General features: G+C 43.4%; 1 protein-coding gene across 1 annotated transcript in view; it reads right to left on the reverse strand.

Moving 5' to 3' along the window:
• The window catches only part of gpc6a (glypican 6a), a 1,048,968-nt gene that overhangs the window by 265,070 nt on the left and 762,779 nt on the right, over positions 1-21,119 (reverse strand). Inside the window, exon 4 of the mRNA XM_067986490.1 lies at positions 1,408-1,573. Within this exon, the coding sequence (XP_067842591.1) occupies positions 1,408-1,573 (166 nt within the window). The remainder of the gene's footprint in view (positions 1-1,407; positions 1,574-21,119) is intronic.

Raw genomic sequence — 21,119 nt, forward strand, 5'->3', positions numbered from 1 at the left:
TCTGCAGGACATAATGCAATGGATACATTAAATGACAGGAATAAGATGAAGAAAAGTGTAAATATCTATTGTGTTTGATTTTCCGCACAGGTCACCTTTTGTTGCAAATTTATTACTCAAAAATAGAATTGGCTTTCTCTCAATTATGAGCCTGAAAGGGTGGAAGCAGATTCAGTAGTAACTTTCAAAAGGGATTTGGATATATACTTGAAAAGGAAAAATTTGCAGGGCTACGGGGAAATAGCGGGGGATCTAATCGGATAGCTCTTTCAAAGAGTCGGCACAGACATGATGGGCCAAATGGCCTCCTTAGAATCACTGAAAATTTACGGTACAGAAGGAGGCTATTCAGCCCATTGTATCCAGGCCGGCCAAAAATGAGCCACCCAGCCTGATCCCACTTTCCAGCACTTGGTCCGTAGCCCTGTAGGTCATGGTTCTACAGGTGCACATCCAGGTACTTTTTAAATGAGTTGAGGGTTTCTGCCTCTATCACCCGTTCAGGCAGTGAGTTCCAGACCCCCACCACCCTCTGGGTGAAAAAACTTTTCCTCAGTTCCCCTTTAATCCTTCTACCAATCACCTGAAATCTATGCCCCCTGGTTATTGACCTCCCTGCTAAGGGAAATAGGTCCTTCCTATCTCCTAGGCCCCTCATAATTATGTACACCTCAATTAAATCACCCCCCCCCCCAGCCTCCTCTGTTCCAAAGAGAACAACCCCAGCCTATCCAATCTTTCCTCATAGCTAAAATTCTCCAGTCCTGGCAACATCCTCGTAAATCTCCTCTGTACCCTCTCTAGTGCAATTACATCCTTCCTTCTGTGCTGTAATAATCTATGATTTTTTGAGACAGCAGCACTCTTCTTGTCAACTGGGCAGTGAAAATAGGGTACGTGGATTAGGTTAATGGTTGAAGTACACAATAGCTTTCATTTTTATATTAAGTTGTCTCAAATTCTTACGTTAACCACAACACCAAAATTTTCAAACAATAATCACCTCCTCATATTTTATTTATTTACGAGAGAATCTTCTGTACATTGTTCACAGGTAGTCTGAGATCCAGAACACAGGCTCTCCTTCTAAAAGCACTACTCAGCTACCCTTGGTATTCCAGGTGATTGTCGCCCCATGCAAATTCATCAGGTGAATTAGAAGTCTGTAAATTTCAGGTTCCAGGTCAATGACTGGAGGGAGCAATTTTCAACGAACCTGCCCGTTTTGCACCCCACCTGATTTTACTTTCCATTGACTTCAATTGGGTCATCACATTGCAGTTTTTGGTGATCAAGGAACAAGTTTGCCTTGCACTTTTAGTAAACACAGTGCTTCTCTCAAGACATTGCTACATAACCAATGTGATTTTTCTGAATTATTCAGAATGATATATTGTTTGTTCTTACCAACAAAAAGGTTCCACTCTGTATCCAAATCAGCCTGATTGGCCAGGCAGCCCTTCATTACATTGAGACAGTAGTTGTTGCAAGGTTTCACAGTGGGGTGTCCACGGCAGTAGGGGCAATACATCATCTTCATTAATGCACGGATGCACCCTAGTGTTGGAATGACCTATTGAATTAAAAAAAGAAAATTAATTTCCTTGGAACAACTGATGTTTTCTGAGGACATAAACTACAGGAAGTGATGTTGAATATTCAGCTGACATCAGAGAGAAGCCCTCCTGCTGATCTCTAACAGGGCTAATCAATTCACACCAATTAATTCCATCTTATGAAGGACATTTTGCTTATAAGACCATGTTTTGGCTACCACAATGGATAGCACTGCACTCCATGCAGGGTGTAAAACAATAATGAGCTTTGTACTTCGTAAAAGACAATGGACCATATTTATCAACTCTACATGATGGAATTTCAAATTAAAAAACAAAAAAGTGAGGAAACCTAACATATAATTCCAATCTCCCGGAAAAAGAGAACAGAACTAATTTTGGAAATCGTTCATTATTTGAACAAGGTGAGAAGAAATGTGCACACAGGCCCACCAAGGCCACTGTAAACAGAAAGCCTCGAGCTACAAATGTAACTAGGGCTTTTCTTTTCCTTACTTCAAGTTTTTTTCAGAGGTTTCTGGAGCTAGAAATCGGTTGTCTGTCTTAGCAACGAGCTAATATAGGTAACAGGAAGTCACCAAGATGAAATGGTTCGGATAGAAAAAACCTACAATTAAAGTAATAATAAAGTAAAGCAAATGATGTTTGTGGAACATCTGTTCAAGCCTCTTTTGATGTCAAGTGACATGTTAGTGCTCATGGACAACTGCATACAAAAAACTTACATCATTATTTCTAGTGCGGCCATTTTCAAATAGAAATTAGTGAACTGACAATATATCAGGAGTCGAAAATAATGACTGAAGTAATTTTTCTAGTTCATCATTTCTCAATTTTACAGTACTATAAAAAGTAATACAATAATAAGAAGTAGTGTACAAATCTATAACAGGCCCATACAAGAACCAAGCTCCCATCTTAGAATGAGAAGCTGTTAGACTGAGGTTAAATATTAAATGGTATCTATATTAACTTAACTTAGTATTTGAGAACATCTTATCTAGGTGATTGAAGGAATAGGGAATAAAAGAACATGCGATCAGGGTGGGCATATGGGTTTATTACTGCTCACTGCTCACATGAAAGATATACACCAACATGAACTGGTTGGGCCAAACCGCCCTGTTTCCACGTTGTAATTTCTGTGCAATACTATGTAATTCCAGGACCATCTGCAATCCCCAGTGGCAGAGGGTCTAATCTGGTGGGAGTATCTCTCATGAATATTCTGAATTCTAGTTTTCAAAAGGCTGCCTCTTCTGGTTTCAATATGCTGGGAGAGCAGGTGGACAGAGCCATCATACAGAATATCACTGCCCTCAATACTGCCCAGAGACCTGCTCCAGATCACGGGACATGCTGAGGGAGTGCTCAACAGCAGGGGTTGTTACTGGATTAAGCATGGATGAGCCCATTTCCCCTCAGGGTGATGTCCCTCCAGCCTCTCTCCAGCCCCAGATGGATGTATCAGAAAGCAGCAGGAACAAGCAGCCACCCCAGCATTGCATGTGGAGTGAGCTGTGACAGGGCCAATTCATGATCAGAAGTCAATGAATGCCAAGAGGTTCCTACAATTACCCAGCAGCCAACCACCACATTTGCTCCTGCCACTGAGGAGCACCAAGAAGGAGCATAAGATTAGGAAAAAGAACACACAAAACATACACTGCCACCAAGGGAAAGCAGTGGAATAAACACATACTTGGGCTGATTTTGCAATCCCAATGAAGTGGATTTGGGAATGGCTAGCAAAATGCTAGACAAAAATGCCCTGAGCTGACCGCCATGATTTTCCAAGGGCATCTTACTTGAATAATTAGCATCAGGCTGTGCTGGTTGCACCAGGAGCTAGCCTAATGGAAAATCTGGCTTATAGCTCAAAAATGTCATGAGCTGTTTGGGAGCAAATTTGCAGGCAAATTACAGAGAGATGCAAGAACTATAGAGTAATGGTAAAGGGGGTCTTCAACTATCCTAATATAAACTGGGATGGTAAAAGTGTAAAGGGCAAAGAGGGGGAGGAATTTCTGAAGTGTGTTCAGGAGAACTTTCTTGATCAGTGTGTTTCTGGCCCATGGAGGAAGGAGGTATTGCTGGATCTAGTTCTGGGGAATGAAGTGGGTCAAGTGGAGCAGATGTTGGTGGGGGAGCATTTGGGGAACAGTGATTATAGTTTCATAAGGTTTAGATTAGTTATGGAAAAGGATAAGGAATAATCTAGAGTAAAAATACTTAATTGGAGGAGGGCCAATTTCAATGGTTGAGTACAGATCTGGCCCGAGTAAATTGGAATCAAAGATTGGCAGGCAAAACTACAATCGAACAATGGGTGGCCTTTAAAGAGAAGATTCAGTTACAGTTTACGTATATTCCCACGAAGGGGAAAGGTAGGGCAACCAAACCCAGAGCTCCCTGGATGACTAAAGAGATAGAGAGTAAGATGAAGCAGAAAATGTGTGAAGTGATACATTTTGGCAGTAAGAACGAGGAGAAGCAATATAAACTAAATGGTACAATTCTCATGGGGGTGCAGGAACAGAGAGACCAGGGGGTATATGTACACAAATCTTTGAAGGTGGCAGGACAGGTTGAGAAAGCATTAAAAAAATCATACGGGATCCGATAAATAGAGGCATACAGTGCAAAAGCAAGGAAGTTATGTTGAACCTTTACAAAACACTGGTTCGGCTACTGCTGGAGTATTGCGTCCAGTTCTGGGCACTGCACTTTAGGAAGGATGTGAAGGCCTTAGACAGGGTGCAGAGAAGATTTACTAGAATGGTTCCAGGGATGAGGGATTTCAGTTACATGGATAGACTGGAGAAGCAAGAGTTGTTTTCCTTAGAACTGAAAAGGTTAAGAGGAGATTTGTTAGAAGTGTTCAAAATCATGAAGGGTTTAGATGAAGTAAATAAAGAGAAACTATTCCCATTGGCAGAAGGGTCGAGAACCAAAGGACAGTGATTTAAGATGATTGGCAAAAGAACATGACAAAAAGCTTTTTTACCCAGTGATCTGGAATGTGCTGCCTGAAAGGGTGGTGGAAGCAGATTCAATCATGGCTTTCAAAAAGGAATTGGATAAGGAAGGGAAAAAATTCGCAGGGTTACGTGGAAAGAAAGGGGGAATGGGACTAACTGGTTTGCTTTTACAAAGAGCCATAACGGGCTCGATGGGCCGAATGGCCTCCTTCTGTGCTGTAACCATTCTATGATTCTATACAGGACAACCTTCCCCAGAGGACAGCAGTGCATCATGCCTGTCAGTAGGTGGCAATCAGGATGAATGGTTTGTAGAGTACGTGCAGGACCTGGTAAGAGAAGCAGCAAAAGCTAGCACACTTTAAGGAGTGCAGCATACTCATGCTTCAGGAGGGCTTACAGATACAATGCACTCACATCTTTCTAGGGCTTCATACATCAAATCCTTGTATCACATCCTAGCTGCAAGATGCATGGTCACTTACTAATACACAGATTGGACTAAAGATTCGGCACATATATGCCACCATGCATGTGCACCTTCATTTTACATCTCAAGTCTACTTTTCTGCTTGCACAAGAAGATAACATGAAGTTCGGTGCAATAGACAGCAAACGTTCGGGGCCTGGATAAAGGCTCACAAATCAAAGACCTTTCATTTCCATCCTGGAATTTAACAGTATGGATGGACTAAGGCAAGGTAAAACAGCAGATCTACCTCTAGCTGAGACCTACTACCAGCTCTTATTTTACTCTTATGTCTTGTTCTCCTTCTCATCCAGTTTCACACAGGCATACACACAACCACACAAACATCACACACAGAATCTTGCAATGTAAGCTCTGTTTAATGATATGCTAGGGAGCCAGCAATTTAACATTCATTTCTTTTCTGTCATCCTAGGCATAGTAAAACAGTCTGTAGCCTGTTGCATCCTCTCACCAAACAATTTGCATGATCACTGCATGCAGCATATCTCCCTCTGAAAGAAATAGATTGTGAAGACTGATCATGTAAATTGTATGCCACTGGGTGCCACTTCATGACAGCAAATGTTGGCATAAATTTGCAAACACTGTCAGCGTGAAATTGACAGTTGGAACCTATGAGAATTATAGTATAGCATGAAGAATTATTTTTTATTTTCATACCTTCACATTGTCACAGCAAAAGAGGAGGTAGTTGAGATACTGGATGGGCTAAAAATTGATAAAGAGGAGGTACTAGAAAGGCTGGCTGTATTTAAAGTAGATAAGTCACCTGGTCCGGATAGGATGCATCCTAGGTTGCTGAGGGAAGTAAGGGTGGAAATTGCAGAGTTGCTGGCCATAATCTTCCAAATCTCTTTAGATATGGGGGTGGTGCCAGAGGACTGGAGAATTGCAAATGTTACACCCTTGTTCAAAAAAGGGTGTAAGGATAAACCCAGCAACTACAGGCCAGTCAGTTTAACCTTGCTGGTGGAGAAGCTTTTAGAAATGATAATCTGGGACAAAATTAAGAGACACTTGGACAAGTGTGGATTAATAAAGGAAACCCAGCACAGACTTGTTAAAGGAAAATCATGTTTAACTAACTTGATTGAGTTTTTCGATGAGGGTTGATGAGGGCAATGCAGTTGATGTTGTGTAAATGGACTTTCAAAAGACATTTGACAAAGTGCCACATAATAGGCTTGTCAGCAAAACTGAAGCCCACAGAATAAAAGGGGCAATGGTAGTGACAGCATGGATATGAAATTGGCTAAGCGACAGGAAACAGAGAGTAGTGGTGAACAGTTGTTTTTCGGATTGGAGGAAGGTATACACTGGTGTTCCCCAGGGGCTGGTACAAGGACCATGGCTTTTTTTGATATATATTAATGACTTGGACTTGGGTGTACAGGACACCATTTCAGGTCATGTGCTCGATGGGCCGAATGGGCTCCTTCTGTGCTGTAACCATTCTATGATTCTATGATACCTGCCGCAAGATGCCAACTGCGAGCAAGCATGGGACCCATGTGATGGTATGTATGCACATAGTCCACACATACACAGAAGAAAACCCAGGGACTTCTGGGGCAATCTCAGGACAGGGCCAAGAGGTAGTACAGGAACAAATGAACTTTGTGAGAAAATACTGACACATCTTAGTGAACATTTTCTTTCAGCGGGAAATAGACAGGCTGTGTAGTTACTCACTGAAGCCTCAGCAGATCTTAATAAACTTAAACTCAGCTATTCATTGATTTTTATTAAAACACTAACTACAAGGAGAAAGTAATGGTATTGGGGCCAGAAGCTTAAAGAACGGCTACCATTCATATAAGGCCACCAATTTTGGTTGATGCAAGTGAAATGGTAGCTGCAAGCAAGGCTCCTGTAGTAAAAAGAATGGTAAATAAAAGTCCTGCAATGGAAAACAATAAGGCATATATAACTAATGCACCAGTGAAAATGCATATGAAACTATGTACGAAGTCAAAAATAATCAAACTTCCCAACCAACATTGAAAATTCCAACCGTTGAAAATTCAATTCTTAAAGGCCATTCCAGGCAGTTATAAAAGTGAGCTGCATCATTACGTACAATTATATAGAATTTACAGCACAGAAACAGGCCATTCGACCCAACTGGTCTATGCTGATGTTTATGCACCATACGAGCCTCCTCCCACCCTTCTTCATCTAACCCTATCAGTATCTCCTTCTATTCCTTTCTCCCTCATGTACTTATCTAGCTTCCCCTTAAATACATCTATGCTATTTGCCTCAACCACTCCATGTGGTAGCGAGTTCAACATTCTAACTACTATCTGGGTAAAGAAGTTTCTCCTGAATTCCTTATTACATTTATTATTGACCATTCATAGCCCCTAATATGGGGTCATAAATTATGGGGGAGGAGATGTTGCAGAACAGTGAAATCTGGCATGGAACCAATTTGCATAGCAATCAGAGGTGAAATGAGGCTAGCAGTGTCAGAAGCGTCTAAAAAGCTTAAAATACATTTTCGCCACAAAATGTGGCTTGCAACAAATCTGTTCTGCTGAATGTTCAGGCCAATGAGCCTCTGCTCCTTGAGTGGAGTCTCACAAAATTTACCCGACTGAGTGCACATGCACTTGCAGGGACATAAATTGGGTTTAATTTATTTTCACTTTGTCCAGAGAGTTTAGCCCTGAATTTAACCTGGGATGGGAGTGGGGGCTGGGGTGGGAAGGAAGCGCCCATGAGAGCATCAGCGTGAGGCCCCAGCAATTTTAACTCCTGGGCCTCCTTAGATGTCAGAAATGGAACTCCCACCCGAAGAATGTGGGAATGACTCAATGGCTGGAGGGCGGGAGCAGGAAATCACTCCCGATAACCCGGGATTTATAATGGTGGGGGGTGCGAATGCTGTGGGAATGCTGTGGGTAGTGCCCAGCCACCATTTTAACACCCCCCCCCCACCCCCGCACTATTCCCACCAGACGGGCATAATTAAAATTGGGGCTTTTCTTTTGTTGGTGTAGAATAAGATGCCAGCAAACATCTTCTTTCATCTGTGCCACTTAAAGCATGAAATACTGAAACTGGGGCACTTTTCAAAGCAATGCCCAACATTAAGGTAACAGTAACTGGCAAAACAGTATTTGGAATCTGTAGGTGGAATTAATACTGGTATTGTCTGAGCCTGTTGGAAAATGTACCTTTATCGAATCTCTTAAAATCCAAACCTGGTATCATCCAACCACTAATTCTTGATTTACCCTATCTTATCTCCAACTCTTTTCAACCTTGGTGGTGTTCTGCAATGTGTACCTTGTATGTATTTTAAAAAGGCACCAATGTCCTTATGGATGGATTGTAAACAATTTTACATCACCAAGTTATAGTCCAACAATTTTATTTGAAAATCACAAGCTTTCGGAGGCTTCCTCCTTCCTCAGGTGAATGAGGAAGCCTCCGAAAGCTTGTGATTTTCAAATAAAATTGTTGGACTATAACTTGGTGTTGTAAAATTGTTTACAATTGTCAACCCCAGTCCATCACCGGCATCTCCACCTTATGGATGGAGGCACTGTTCGGTGTCATACTGAGCTATACAGACCAGAAGAGCTCATGTTTCACCCCTGGCCTGTGCTGAATTATCTGGTTCGTAATTGGGCTGCATCAGAGCTGCCAATACGTAATCTTGAATGCACGACTAGTCCTCAGTGTCCATAGTCAAGGTTATCTGAGGCATCTGTTAATTGAAGGCAGTTTAAAAGGCATGATAATCATGTTTAAATTCACACCACATGCTGTCAAAAAAACAGGCTTCAAACCAGGATCTGATTTCAGATCAACCTTTGAGAACTAATGCTTTGGGGCTAAAAGAAAAATGTGACAGGTTTACAATTTAATTATGTTCAGAAAACATTCCAAGTATATGGATCCAGAGTATCTTTATACCTTGCTGGACTTTGTTAGATTCAACAGTGCAAGCAGAACATCAGGTATGTGATATGATAGAAAATATAGCTGTGCAATTTGAAATTTGGAAAGAAACCTCAGTTCTCAAAGGGTTAAAAGAACTAGCTATGGGACTCCATTTTAGCAGGTGTCCACGTGCTCCATAGCATCCAGTTAGAGCTTGTGGTGCCTTGGAGAGTTCAAGATATGGGGAGAATGGGGACAGGGGGATGCATGAGGAACATCACTACTTGATGCAGCAGTGATAGCGGAAGTCTGGGGAAATTACAGGGGTCATTAGGGCCATAAAGTGAGAGCAGGGATGAATGAGCAGGTGGAGGGTGGTAAAAAATAATGTTGATGCCTTGTCTGTCATTTCCATTGTCCATTATTTTCCTCAATGATTTAAGAACCAAGATTCAAATATTACTGTAGCATCTTGGGGTATGTACAACACAGCTCCAGCTCCAGCTGGAAGTTTGATTTAAATCCTGGACCTTCATTAATAGTGAAAGATCAAAGACATCTTGGTGCCACTCATTATTAAATCAGATGAAAAACAGGCATTTGAAGACATTAGAAAAGGGTTTTGTTGAGCACCCGTTATGTCTCCTAATGTTGGTTTAACTTAAATGTTATAACTGAAAGAATCTCTGGAATGTTTATACTTAGTATTTTCCAACAGCTAGATTAATTTTCTCCTGGCAACTTCATAAATTTAGATTTAAAAAAATTCAAATAAATGCCCAATGGGATAGCCTAGTTGTATGGAATTTTGATTTCAAAATGAAGCTCCTGGCAATCCTAGGAAGAGATTGAATCAGTAAATTAAATTTTAATAACTCTGTAGCTCCTGTTGCTGATGAACTTTGAAGTGATTCTGAGCACTGGTATCTGCATCCTTGAATAGGGAAGACAATGAGCCTCACTCAGCTCAATGAAAGTCAAAGACAAACCTGTGAACTGAGCGTAAGGAATAATTCCTGAGCCTGAACAGGTAGGTCCAAGGTGCACCCAATATTGGGCCTCAGGCCCCATTTAAATGAGACTGGTGACTCACGGACAAAGAGGCTTTAAATTTTGGGCTGCTGAGGCCCTCAGGTGGGCCGTTAAACGGGAAGGGGATGCAACCAGGGAGGGGAGGGCAATCGGGAAAGGGAGGCCAATCGGAAGGAGCGTGACGAACCGCTAGAGGGTCGATCGTGCAACCAGGATGAAGGGCGATTGAGACATTGGAATAGGGTCGATCGGGATATTGGGACGGGCGGTCTGGGCAGCGATCAGGAAGGGGGCAAGAGGTGCTGGAAGCAGCTGCTCCACCCAGCCTCTGTTTGTTGGCAACCTGCAGCGGTCCCTGTTTAAGGCGCGGGCCCTAGACTCCTATTTTTTGCCATATACCAATATAGCAGACGGAGCACTTCTGGCTTGTAATAAGCGCAGACATCCTGTCTGCCATATTGGAGGCTTAGGCACCTGTGTAGCTCCCGAAAAATGGGCACAACGCCATCAAATTTCTAGGCCATCGTATCTTGCCTTTAATCTTTCCTGTACATAGACGTTGTAAATTCTGCTGACTATTTACAGGGAGGGAGCGGGGGAGCGTGTTTGTGGTCGGGAAACATGGAAATGCTGGCAACGCAGAAGTCCTGCCACATTTAACTCTGTTTCCCAGCTGGCAGCTGGCAAGATCGAGAGGTTGGCCAGCTACCAGACAGGAAAGCGTGCGGTGCAAGGCCACAGCCGGGGACCCGTGAGGACGGTCCCTGGCAACTGGAAAAGATCAGGGCATGGTGGGGGGGGGGGGGCGCTCGGAGCACAGCGGGGAGGGAAACATCAGGGCATAGTGGTGGAGTAGGTACATCACTGAAGAAGGGGGTCGGCAGATCACGGGGCAGGAGACAGATCACTTGGAGATCACTTCTGGCCCACAAGCAGTGCTTGAAAAGCACTTACCTGCTGGAGCCGCCATCTCTTTAGTTGCCAGGTTTTCTGAGCCCTGGGGAACCAGCCTGCAGTCGTTAAATTCAAATGGCTCCCTAAATCTGAGAGTGGAGTCTCATTTAAATATTATAATCACGGACCCGCCTCTCCAGAGCTGGTTACTCAGACACCCCCAAGCCTGCCACGGTTAAACCGGAAGTAGGTGCATTCACGGTGGGTTGGGTTTCACATAGTTACCCTCTTTAACCCTCTCCCGCCTGTTGTGTGGGGGCTAAAATTACCTCCAAAGACTCAATCCTCACTTACTGCATGTTGATCTCAGCTACTGTTGGGAGTTTTTTCTTCCTTTTTCTATGTATCATTCCCCCTCTCTCCTGAATGTATTAATTCCTTGTTAATGTCACCAGAAGCCCTCCAATGCGAGTGCCCATCCTTTATCTGTAAGCCTGGACACTTAGGGGGTGAATTTCCAAACCTTAAGGAACAGGTAACTAATTCAGGTCAAGTAGAAGCCCACTGTGCAATCAGCTGAGTCGTAAGAACTTAAAGTAACAAAATGGAGATTTAGGTTCTTTTCCTCTTGGGATGCCAATCTGATATGGATATTGATTCCCTAAATCTGTATCCTTCAGTACTATTCTATTTTATAAGTGCATATTCACTATTCTAAAGTCATTGGCAAGTTTGTTGATGGGTAGATAAGAGGTGACCTCTTTGGCTATATATCATCATGATCGTTATTTTCCAACAATATGCCAAAATTAAACATTTGGAATTGTCTCCCAAAATGCAGCCTGTCCTGATTTAACAGCAATTTCTATATCGAAAAGAAAAAAGTGCTTGTACATCACATGTCTCTGCAAAACACCTTGGAACGAAAGCTGTAAAATGATACTTCTCCGTCTTATCTTTTCACATCCAACTCTGGCACCTGCAAATATTACTGACATTTCCATGAAAAAACTCCCATCAAAATAAACCATTTCTACTCAGATGAAAGGTTCTCTTTCATTTGGTACTGTTTAGCAACACTATGAAAATGCTGTACTCAAGGCCATTATTAGTGATAAAGCAAGTAGTTTTGCTGTACAGGTAAATGGTGGAGCCAGTGAGGTTAGCATGACTGCCTGAATAAAAGCAAAGCATTGTTGTCTGAAAGGTATGTTGCTTGATAGGTAAGCGACAGCATGAGGCACGAACTACAGCTGATTTTTTGAAGAAGTGTTGGATAACGAAATGGCAGGCTGTCTTTCCTTCAGGAGACTGAAATTCAACCTCTTCTTATTTAGTTGATGACAGTAGTCTTGTGCAGATGTTTGTTCAAAGCACTTACTTAATACCCTGCAGCATTTCCCAAAGGAAGCCCTTAAATTATTCACAACTGTTGGCTGATAAATGCAATACTGGAGAGAAGAAAATATAACATTTAATGCACTGAGCCACATGCTTGTCTATGTGGGTGACAGCTCCTCTCAAATGTCACTGGAAATATGGAGATATCGTTTTTTTGTTCAAAGTATAGACAGTAATCTTCCATTATAGTGTTTCTCATTTCTGTTTATATTCACAATGGGCCGGAAATTGCTTTTAAAATAACGGTGAGTCTTAACGGCGCTCACCGTTATTAGTGGCGAAATCGAACAGCAAGTTCCAGCGACTGCACATGCGCAGTTAAATGCAGAAATGCGATATGACAGCTTCGTGTTAAAGGGACCTCGCTGGCTGCAAACAATGGAATCAATGGACCAGCGCCAATTTGCTCTCCTGTCCAGCTGGAAACTAACTAATCTCGTCACAAAACAGGTACGCTAAGTTATATCAGGTCCAAACTAAGTTTTAACAGTGTGTTAAGTCTTAATGACTGCCAAACAACCTCTCTAGTACTGAAAATTAAAATTTTAAAAATGTGGAGTCTCGTTCATTGCGATTTTAATATTTGTTGGACATTTAAAAAAAATTAAAATTCAATATTTCTTATCCTCGCTTTATTTTGCTGTCCATAACTGTTTTTATAATGATTTTACTGTTGTAGCTTTCAATTCCTGATTTTGACTTGTTGTAGCTTGCACTTCGTGTCTTGTCAAGGATTCTGCAATCTGATTGATTAAGGGGAGAGATCGATCCTTTCACTTCTGACATGAGTCCTAGGTTCCTGAGAGCTATTGCTGGACTGTTTTTGGCTCATCATTCAAGGAAGTTGCCGCACAAAAGCCTGCACTAAGTTTGTGTGTGAGTATAAATCTATGGAGCGGCGAGCACCATTCGTTTATCGCTCAGAGCAATTTACAGGCCTGTGTTTGTTTTGGGGCACCAATATGCTACCCTGTGGCAATGCTCAGACAAAGACTCAATCCTCACTTACTGCATGTTGATCTCAGCTACTGTTGGGAGTTTTCTCTTCCTTTTTCCATAAATTTTCACCCCTCCCTTCCTCCTCCTGAAGGCACTGATTCTTTGCTAATGCCACCAGACACTCTCCAGATCAAGTGCCCATCCTTTATGTGTGAGCCTAGAGAGTTAGGGAGTGAATTTCCACTGGAGTTCGCCCCCTTGTCCACTCTAACTTCTGCGGAAGAGCCGAGAAAACTCTGCAAAAATGGCATGCTAAGCATTAGCGCCACGGACCCCCGTGGAAACTCATCACTTTAACATTAACAGGTAAGTTTGAGCCTGATTCTGGCCTCACCCCACATACATAGATATTCAGGCTGGATTTTTCTCATCTGTGGAACTGCTCTTACGTAGAATTTTCAGAACTGAAATAGGTCTATGTCGCTGTTTATGCTCCACACGAGCCTCCTCCCATTCTATTTCTTTCATCCCGCCCTATCAACGTATCCTTTTATTCCTTTCTCCCTCATGTACTTATCTAACTTCCTCTTAAATACATCTATGTTATTCACCTGAACCATTCTGTGTGATAGCAAGTTCCACATTTTCACTGCCATTGGTGTTATACTGGCAAGAACCCACCCAATTTTCCTGAATACACATTCATTATATATTCATGGCAACTTCCATGTGCTATTGGTACACTATTCCCACATTACAACAGTAACTACACTTCAAAATGACTTCATTGGCTGTCTAGCACTTTGGGAGGTCCTGAGGTCGTGAAAGGCGCTGTATAAATGCAAGTGTTTCTTTTTTTTCTTTTTAGTGCCCCAAGGGAAGGAGGCCCAGAAAGGGCATGATCCGGGCTCATGGAAGGGGGTGCTACCTCATTCTCATTAAGGAATACCTTCTGAAACCATCTGTGAATCCGCATGCTCGGCTTTCTTCTTAAAGGGGAAATGGCCCACAACCAAAGACAAGGGGCTCGATATTAGGTGGGAGGCGGGTTGCCAGCGGGGGGTCGACTGGGAGCGTGGGTAACCCACCCAGTGAAATCGGTGGGCTCCCCACGCAATCGCAGCCTAATTGAAGCCACTTACCTTGGCTTCCGGGTTTCGCGCTGGAAAGCTGCGCAGAGGGCAGACTGCACACCCGCATCATAGGCTTTCAGCTGGAGGAGCCCTATTTAAAGGGGCAGTCCTCCAATGACTGATGCTGCAGAAAATAGGCAAAATTACAGCATGGAGCATCCCAGGGGGAAGGCTGCTCCCAGGTTTAATGATGCCTCACTCCAGGTCTTACTGGATGGGGTGAGGAGGAGGAGGGAGATCTTCCACCCGGCGGACAGGAGGAAGTGGCCTGCCTCTGCCACCATGAAGGCCTGGCTCGAGGTGGCAGAGGAGGTCACCAGCACCACCAACATACCACATACAGTGCAGGAAGCGCTTCAGTGACCTAAGTAGGTCAGCCGAAGTGAGTACACTTACTCATTTCCCTACACTCCGTCTGCCACATCACCGCCCCCACCCCACATCTCCTTCTGCACTGCCAACACTACTCTGTCACATCACTCCTCACACCCACTCAAAGCTCATCCTCATCTTATCTCCACTTACTCACCTCGCCAGTACTCATCCCACCACTACCACTCAACCCAATCCTCATACAATCTCATGGCTCTATCTCATACTCACCCTCTCATGCATCTCTTTCATGGTCAGCCTCACCCAACTTGCCGCTCCCTATGCTGCAGCCACAGGGCATGCATCACGTATGTGTAGTAGGAAGCGTAAGGCAAACGTGTCGTGAGCATGAAGGTGTTTGAGGGTTTGTCATGGTTCTTACTTATATTTGATTTCTGATCAACTCACATTACATATTGTATTGTCAGCACTACTGCCACGTCTTTGCAAATCTTGTCTGGTTTGTGCAATAATGCCCTTTCCTGAGGATCACAATGAAGACCCACCACTGATGCCACCCATTGTGTCACTGCAGAGTCAGTGTAGGTGTATTTGCAGGGCTATTTTGTGCAGACGACTGAGAGATGCTGGCGATGTCCCCGGTAGCACACTGGAAGGATGCAGAGGAGAAGTTGTTGAGGGCAGTGGTGACTTTGACAGCGACAGGTAAGATGATGGTGCTCGGGCCAGCCGGGAGCAGCTCGGCATGAAGGATGATGCAGATGTCCACGACTACATGTCGAGTGACTCTGAGCCTCCATGTGCATTGCTGCTCAGAGAGGTCCAGGAAGCAGAGCCTTGGTCTGTAGACCCTGTGGCGAGGGTAGTGCCTTCTGCGATGCATCTCTCTCTGCGGTTGCCCTCCCTTCTGCTGTGCAGGTGGATGTGTCACAGCACTGTGTTGTGGAGCTCCACGTGTCTGAGGTGGATGGCATGGCCGGTAATGCTGTTTGTCCTCTGAGGAGGTCATGACTGCAGCCAAGGTGGCCCCCATCCGGATGATGTACGTTTGAGGGAGTCCGCAAGGTAGGTACATGTGTCTGCACACGGGGGTTGAGGTTGCAAGTTTGTGAATTTTATAATTAGGAGGAGGATGGTGCAGGTCAAACTTTGTCCAAAGTGACAGAGTGGATGCATGCAATGAGTGAGGGTCTCCCCCCCAACCTGTAAAATGGACCTTTGCAGCTGCCACAGGCTGATAGCTGCGACACGTCCATTTCAACTGGGAGTGTTTCCCCCAGTATAGGAAACACGCTCAGTTTGGATGAAAATCCCACCCCTCCTAAAATATCCTACAAATCAGGTCTCCTAATGACCTGAACTATCACATTAATTGCCTTAAGTGGGATCTCGCCGGCGAGTCCCGCATGCGGGGGCTGCGCGCGCATCTAAGGGGAACCCGGAAGTGGGCGGGTTGGAGCCGGGCTCTGGACCTGCCCCGGGAATCCCCGATTTTCGGAGCCCCCCCGCCACAAACCCACCCGTACGGACCACGGACATCCAAAAATCGAGCCCAAGGTATTATATCAATCACAAATGCAAATCATCACTCAACCATCTCAGAACCTTGTGTTACTGCAAGAAAAGGAGGAGTCTAGGGATAGGCGTTGAGGGGAGCCGCGGAGGATTTAAACAGTTGGAAGATTGTCAGATTTGTTCTCAGTAAGATGTTCTTGTCACTTATATGATATGCTCAGAATGATCTGGTGCATGGTGGGGGATTGCCTGTGTGGAGGAGCAGCATTTCCAAATGTTAGCCTTGGCAATTGTGAAGGAGAGTCAGCCAGTGACTGAGTAGAGTTTGTTGCAAAAAGGGGACCGTATGACAGGATTCATTTTGTAGTGGGCTCAGGTTTTAGTCAGCTGAAGATCTCTCTTATGAGCTGTGGCTGGAGCTGTCTGCCAGCTGGCACAGTTACAGCTTTGTGAGCAAAGCACAAACTCTCAGCTTTGCTGAGCATCTGCAGACAGGGAGACACGAGTACCAGTGGGCAAGGGCCAAAAGCCACCTACTGTCCCTGTTCAATCTGGCATTCCTTCAGTGGGCCGCCTGATCATGGAGCTGGATAATGAAATCAAGAAGGAAAGGGGAAAAGCCTGATTTTGTGAAGGACTTTGAGGAGAAGAGTGGTCCCTACTAGTCAAAGCTGGGCAATACTTACATTTTTTTCTCAGTTTGCTTTATTAGTTATTTCTTTAACCTTGTTACCTAACCACCATGTTTTGATTTACCTGATCTTTCTATTTACTTTGCCTACCTTGGTAATGTTGAACACTTTCGTCCCTGCCCTTCACCCAGGTTATCCAATAATAAAAAATATAAACCACACTATGTACATTCATATAAGTAAGATAAATATCTCTTGCAGTTCCTCCTAAATGTGCCTATGCATCATGTTGACTGATTTATTGCTGTTATAGGGCCAATGTTGCCATACATTTTTCACATTTGTGCACAAAGTGGCAAGGGACATAATGACTGAATCGATTTAGTTACACGATCATGTCACCAATCATATCAACCATCAGACATTTATTAGTGTCCCATCAGTTTTAACAAAATCAACAAAGGAGTACGAAGAAAAGCACACAGTTAAAGCTTGCTGATTTCTCATGTGCTCTGAGGTGTGAAATTTCTCTGGTGACCAGTGTGGTATCACTACAGCAGAATTTTCAGAGCGAACTGTTCCAGGATATGAGTTTGCCCAAAAACACTCTAATATGCCAATGACTTTAATTTTTCACCAAAATCCCCCCTCCAAAAAATTATGATGAGAGTTATTTTTTCTTACAAGAAATAAAGTCAAACTTTAAAGTGACCATGGTATAATGTAATGATCTATCATGATCTTGCACAAAGTAAGTCAAAGAGTATGTTCTCTCTCTGTTGTATTATGTTGCAGTTTCCCTCTCTGTCTCTCCCCTTCTGCTTCTCTCTCTCTATTTTCCTTCTTTCTTTTCGGTAATGTGCACCATCACATTTGTACATAATATACATATATCTATATATGTAAAATATATACACTATATACACACATAATATTTATGAGTACATTTAATATTTATCTATCCTATATATAGGTGGATTAAAAGCACTAACAAATGGATAGATGTGCATTATGGTTATTGATTTTGCTGTCATCTTTGCCTTTTGTTCTGAAAGTAATATAAATATGCATTACTTCATCATTACTAATGGACTGATTCCATGAATCATTACCATATTTGTGAGCAAACATTAATAATTAATTTGTTACATTGTTATGCACTGTCATGCAACTTTCAAATGTATTTGTGTGCTGAAACAAACAATATTGAAAGCAGCCATTCTCATTACAGAGGGACACTACTCAGAATACACTCCATCACTGCCTCTTTCACTATCTTTAGTCCTTTCATCAGTCTGCTAACTTTACTCCCTGCTACAGTCCACAGGCAAACCAATAAGATTAGTTACAAACCATTCAGAATGGAAATGTCTGTGACTCAATTACTGATATTAAAAGGGGAATATCACTCTGCGAAGAAGGACTTTCAATGTTAAGCCCGTTAGAAAAGATTAATAAACATAGTTCCACTCTGAGAAATGAGTTTTATACTCCAATAGGTTCAAAAGTGTTGTTTTGATCAGTTCTAAATTGTTAATACATTTCAGTGGTGGGATTGCTAGCCAAGGTCAGGAAAGATACAATTCAAGTTCTTAACAATAGAAGCTGACTGGTGGTGGAGTCAAGAGATATTTCATCCATTGGACTTACTGTGGTCAAGAGCCCATGAACAATACTGGATGCTAGCATATAGATCAGACTAGATACGAGACCATGGATCAGACTAGATACGAGACCATGGATCAGACTAGATACGAGACCATGGATCAGACTAAATGCTAGTCCTATGGAGAAATTCACTGATTCTGCCAGGGCACTTAAACATTGCTTTGATGGATTACATTAGTGCAAACCGTACTGTTTCCTTTAACTCAATGATGGCTATTCATATTGATTTTAGAACACATAGTTAATTAGCTTAGATAGTCCATCTACAACTATACATCCTGCAATTGTTTAACCTGATAGTGGAAATCATCTCATTTAGATTCCAAACACCTTATAGGTCCTTATAGGCAGCTTGCCAATTGGGAGGGTGAGAAATCAGACAGGGCAGCTACAACATAAAGGCAGCTTTTCAAAGGTGGTCAGTGGAAAGTGAGCTATTAAAGCAGCAGGCATCATGACGTTATACAGGGTCCTGTCCTGATTCTCTTATACAGCCATGGAAGTGCTTGTGGATCACGTGAGGAACAGGAATGGTGATAGATGCCCCATCAAATTAGCCAGTAGCAGTGCAGAGAGGTGGCGGAGCAGATCAATGTCAGCAGCATAGTTCCAAGAATTTTGTTGCAATGCAGGAAGAAATTTAACCAGGGCTACCAAGATAAAACTTCCTTTCACATCTCTCTTACTCTCTGTACAGCTCTGCACTACCCTACTTTAGCCCCAGTACCATCAATCCTTCCACCCCCTGCTTCCCTGCCTCTTCTTAAATCAGCAGGGAATACTTCACTACACCTCCTTTCAGCTTAAACTCACAACTTCAAACCTGCCACTCCCCTCACAACTACTATCCCTTCTTGGCCAGACTTGCTGCTTCTTCCTATGATCATGCACACTATGCTATGCCACCTGAATATTGGAAACATTTAAACAGGGCACATCTTCTTGCAGGAGATGTTGGCACACAACAGAAGGGAGAGTATGAGAACAGGGGAGCTCCTGCCACTCTACAGACACTGACACCAATGGAAGAGGCTGACATATGACATCTTGGCAGATAGCAGGCATAAAGTATTGGAATGGCCAGGTTGGAGGTGATGCACAGCAAATTATTTAAGCATCTTCCTTTCCTTTTTTCTTTCGACTTAAGTCTCACACAATCACTCACACATACACACACACACTTAGCTGCTACTGGATTGCGTTCCCACTCATCTGCTACTGCTTAACCTTGCCATTATGTAATAATCTTTGTCCCTCTGCCCTTTTTTAGGTCATAGAATCATAGAAATGGTACAGCACGGAAGGAGGCCATTCAGCCCATCGAGTCCACGCCGGCTCTATGCAAGAGCAATCCAGCTAATCCCACTCCCCCGCCCTATCCCTGTAGCCCTGCAATTTTTTTTCCTTTCAGGTACTTATCCAGTTCCTTTTAGAAGGTCCTTCAGAAACCTGGGCCCAGCAGCCACACAAACTGAGGGGTGAGCAGGAACACTCCTGAAGATGCACTGTCACTTGGTCTTATCCTTCCAAGCACTAGCACAGAAAATGGCATCTTGTATGGTATAGTTAGTTAGGGGGGTTTGCGTTGGGTGAACCACTGAATGCAAGTGAGCAGGAAGAGGTGTAAATGGAAATGATGGCCCAGGAAACTTCTTGCCAGAGGACAAGCTCACATCCTAGCTCTTATAAAGAAAACAGAGATGCAGGCTTTATGGGTCCAGCCTTTAAAAGAAAAATGCTGTCTATACAACCATGGAACCGTGTAGTCACCTCAATGTACAATGCAGCTGAGCCCTCCTTGCAGGGGTCTGTAGCACCAGTAATAGCAGCTCACATGGATGCTCTTATTGGGTCCATGGAGGCTCTGGGCTGGGAGACTGAATGGACAGGGGATCAATTGAATTACAGATGTCCTACAGTCTGCTTCCTGCAGATCAGTAGGAATGCTGAGCCGCAGCTCCATTGCAGGAACAACTGTGCAAAGGGAATGGAATTTGTTTACCTCCCTTCGAGTGACAACATGGCTGCTTCCTTACCACCTCTTTGGTCTCAATTAATGCCCTGGTGCCAGAAAGCCAACTGGGCTAGACTGCCCCAGCAGACACTGATTTGCAGCAGTCAGTAGTCGGGCCCTCTCAGACCTGAGCTCCTAGAGGTCGCCAGATATGAGCATCTTAAGAACCCTTGACTGAGCCACAGCAGCCATTCACTTTCCATGTTGAAGGCACTGGGGGATCACCTCGTAGAAGCACTAGAGTAGGTAAGAGAGCGCTTAAGATAGGAACTTAGGGCTCACACCAAGGTGATAATTAGTGTGTGTATATAAGAAAAATAATAAATCTTTTTGAAATCTTTGTGTACAGAGACTGCTCTTGTAGTAGCTGGTGACCCTGTAGTGTTCGTTAATATGAACATCAATATTGGTCGTTGGGTGCGGCCAGTTTATTTGAGCTTGGAAGGACTGACACAGATGTTGGACATGATTGTTAATGCAGGGAAACATGGATTGTTCAAGTGATGCACTCTTCAATGAGCTACTGCTGAAGAGTTCTAGCTGCAGGTAGATTTTGGAGCCCTCCCGCTTCCTCGCCGTTCCTTATGTCATCAGTGTCGTCAGCAGCATTATG

The sequence above is a fragment of the Heptranchias perlo genome, chromosome 6, assembly GCF_035084215.1.
Source record: "Heptranchias perlo isolate sHepPer1 chromosome 6, sHepPer1.hap1, whole genome shotgun sequence".
NCBI classification, from domain to species: domain Eukaryota; kingdom Metazoa; phylum Chordata; class Chondrichthyes; order Hexanchiformes; family Hexanchidae; genus Heptranchias; species Heptranchias perlo.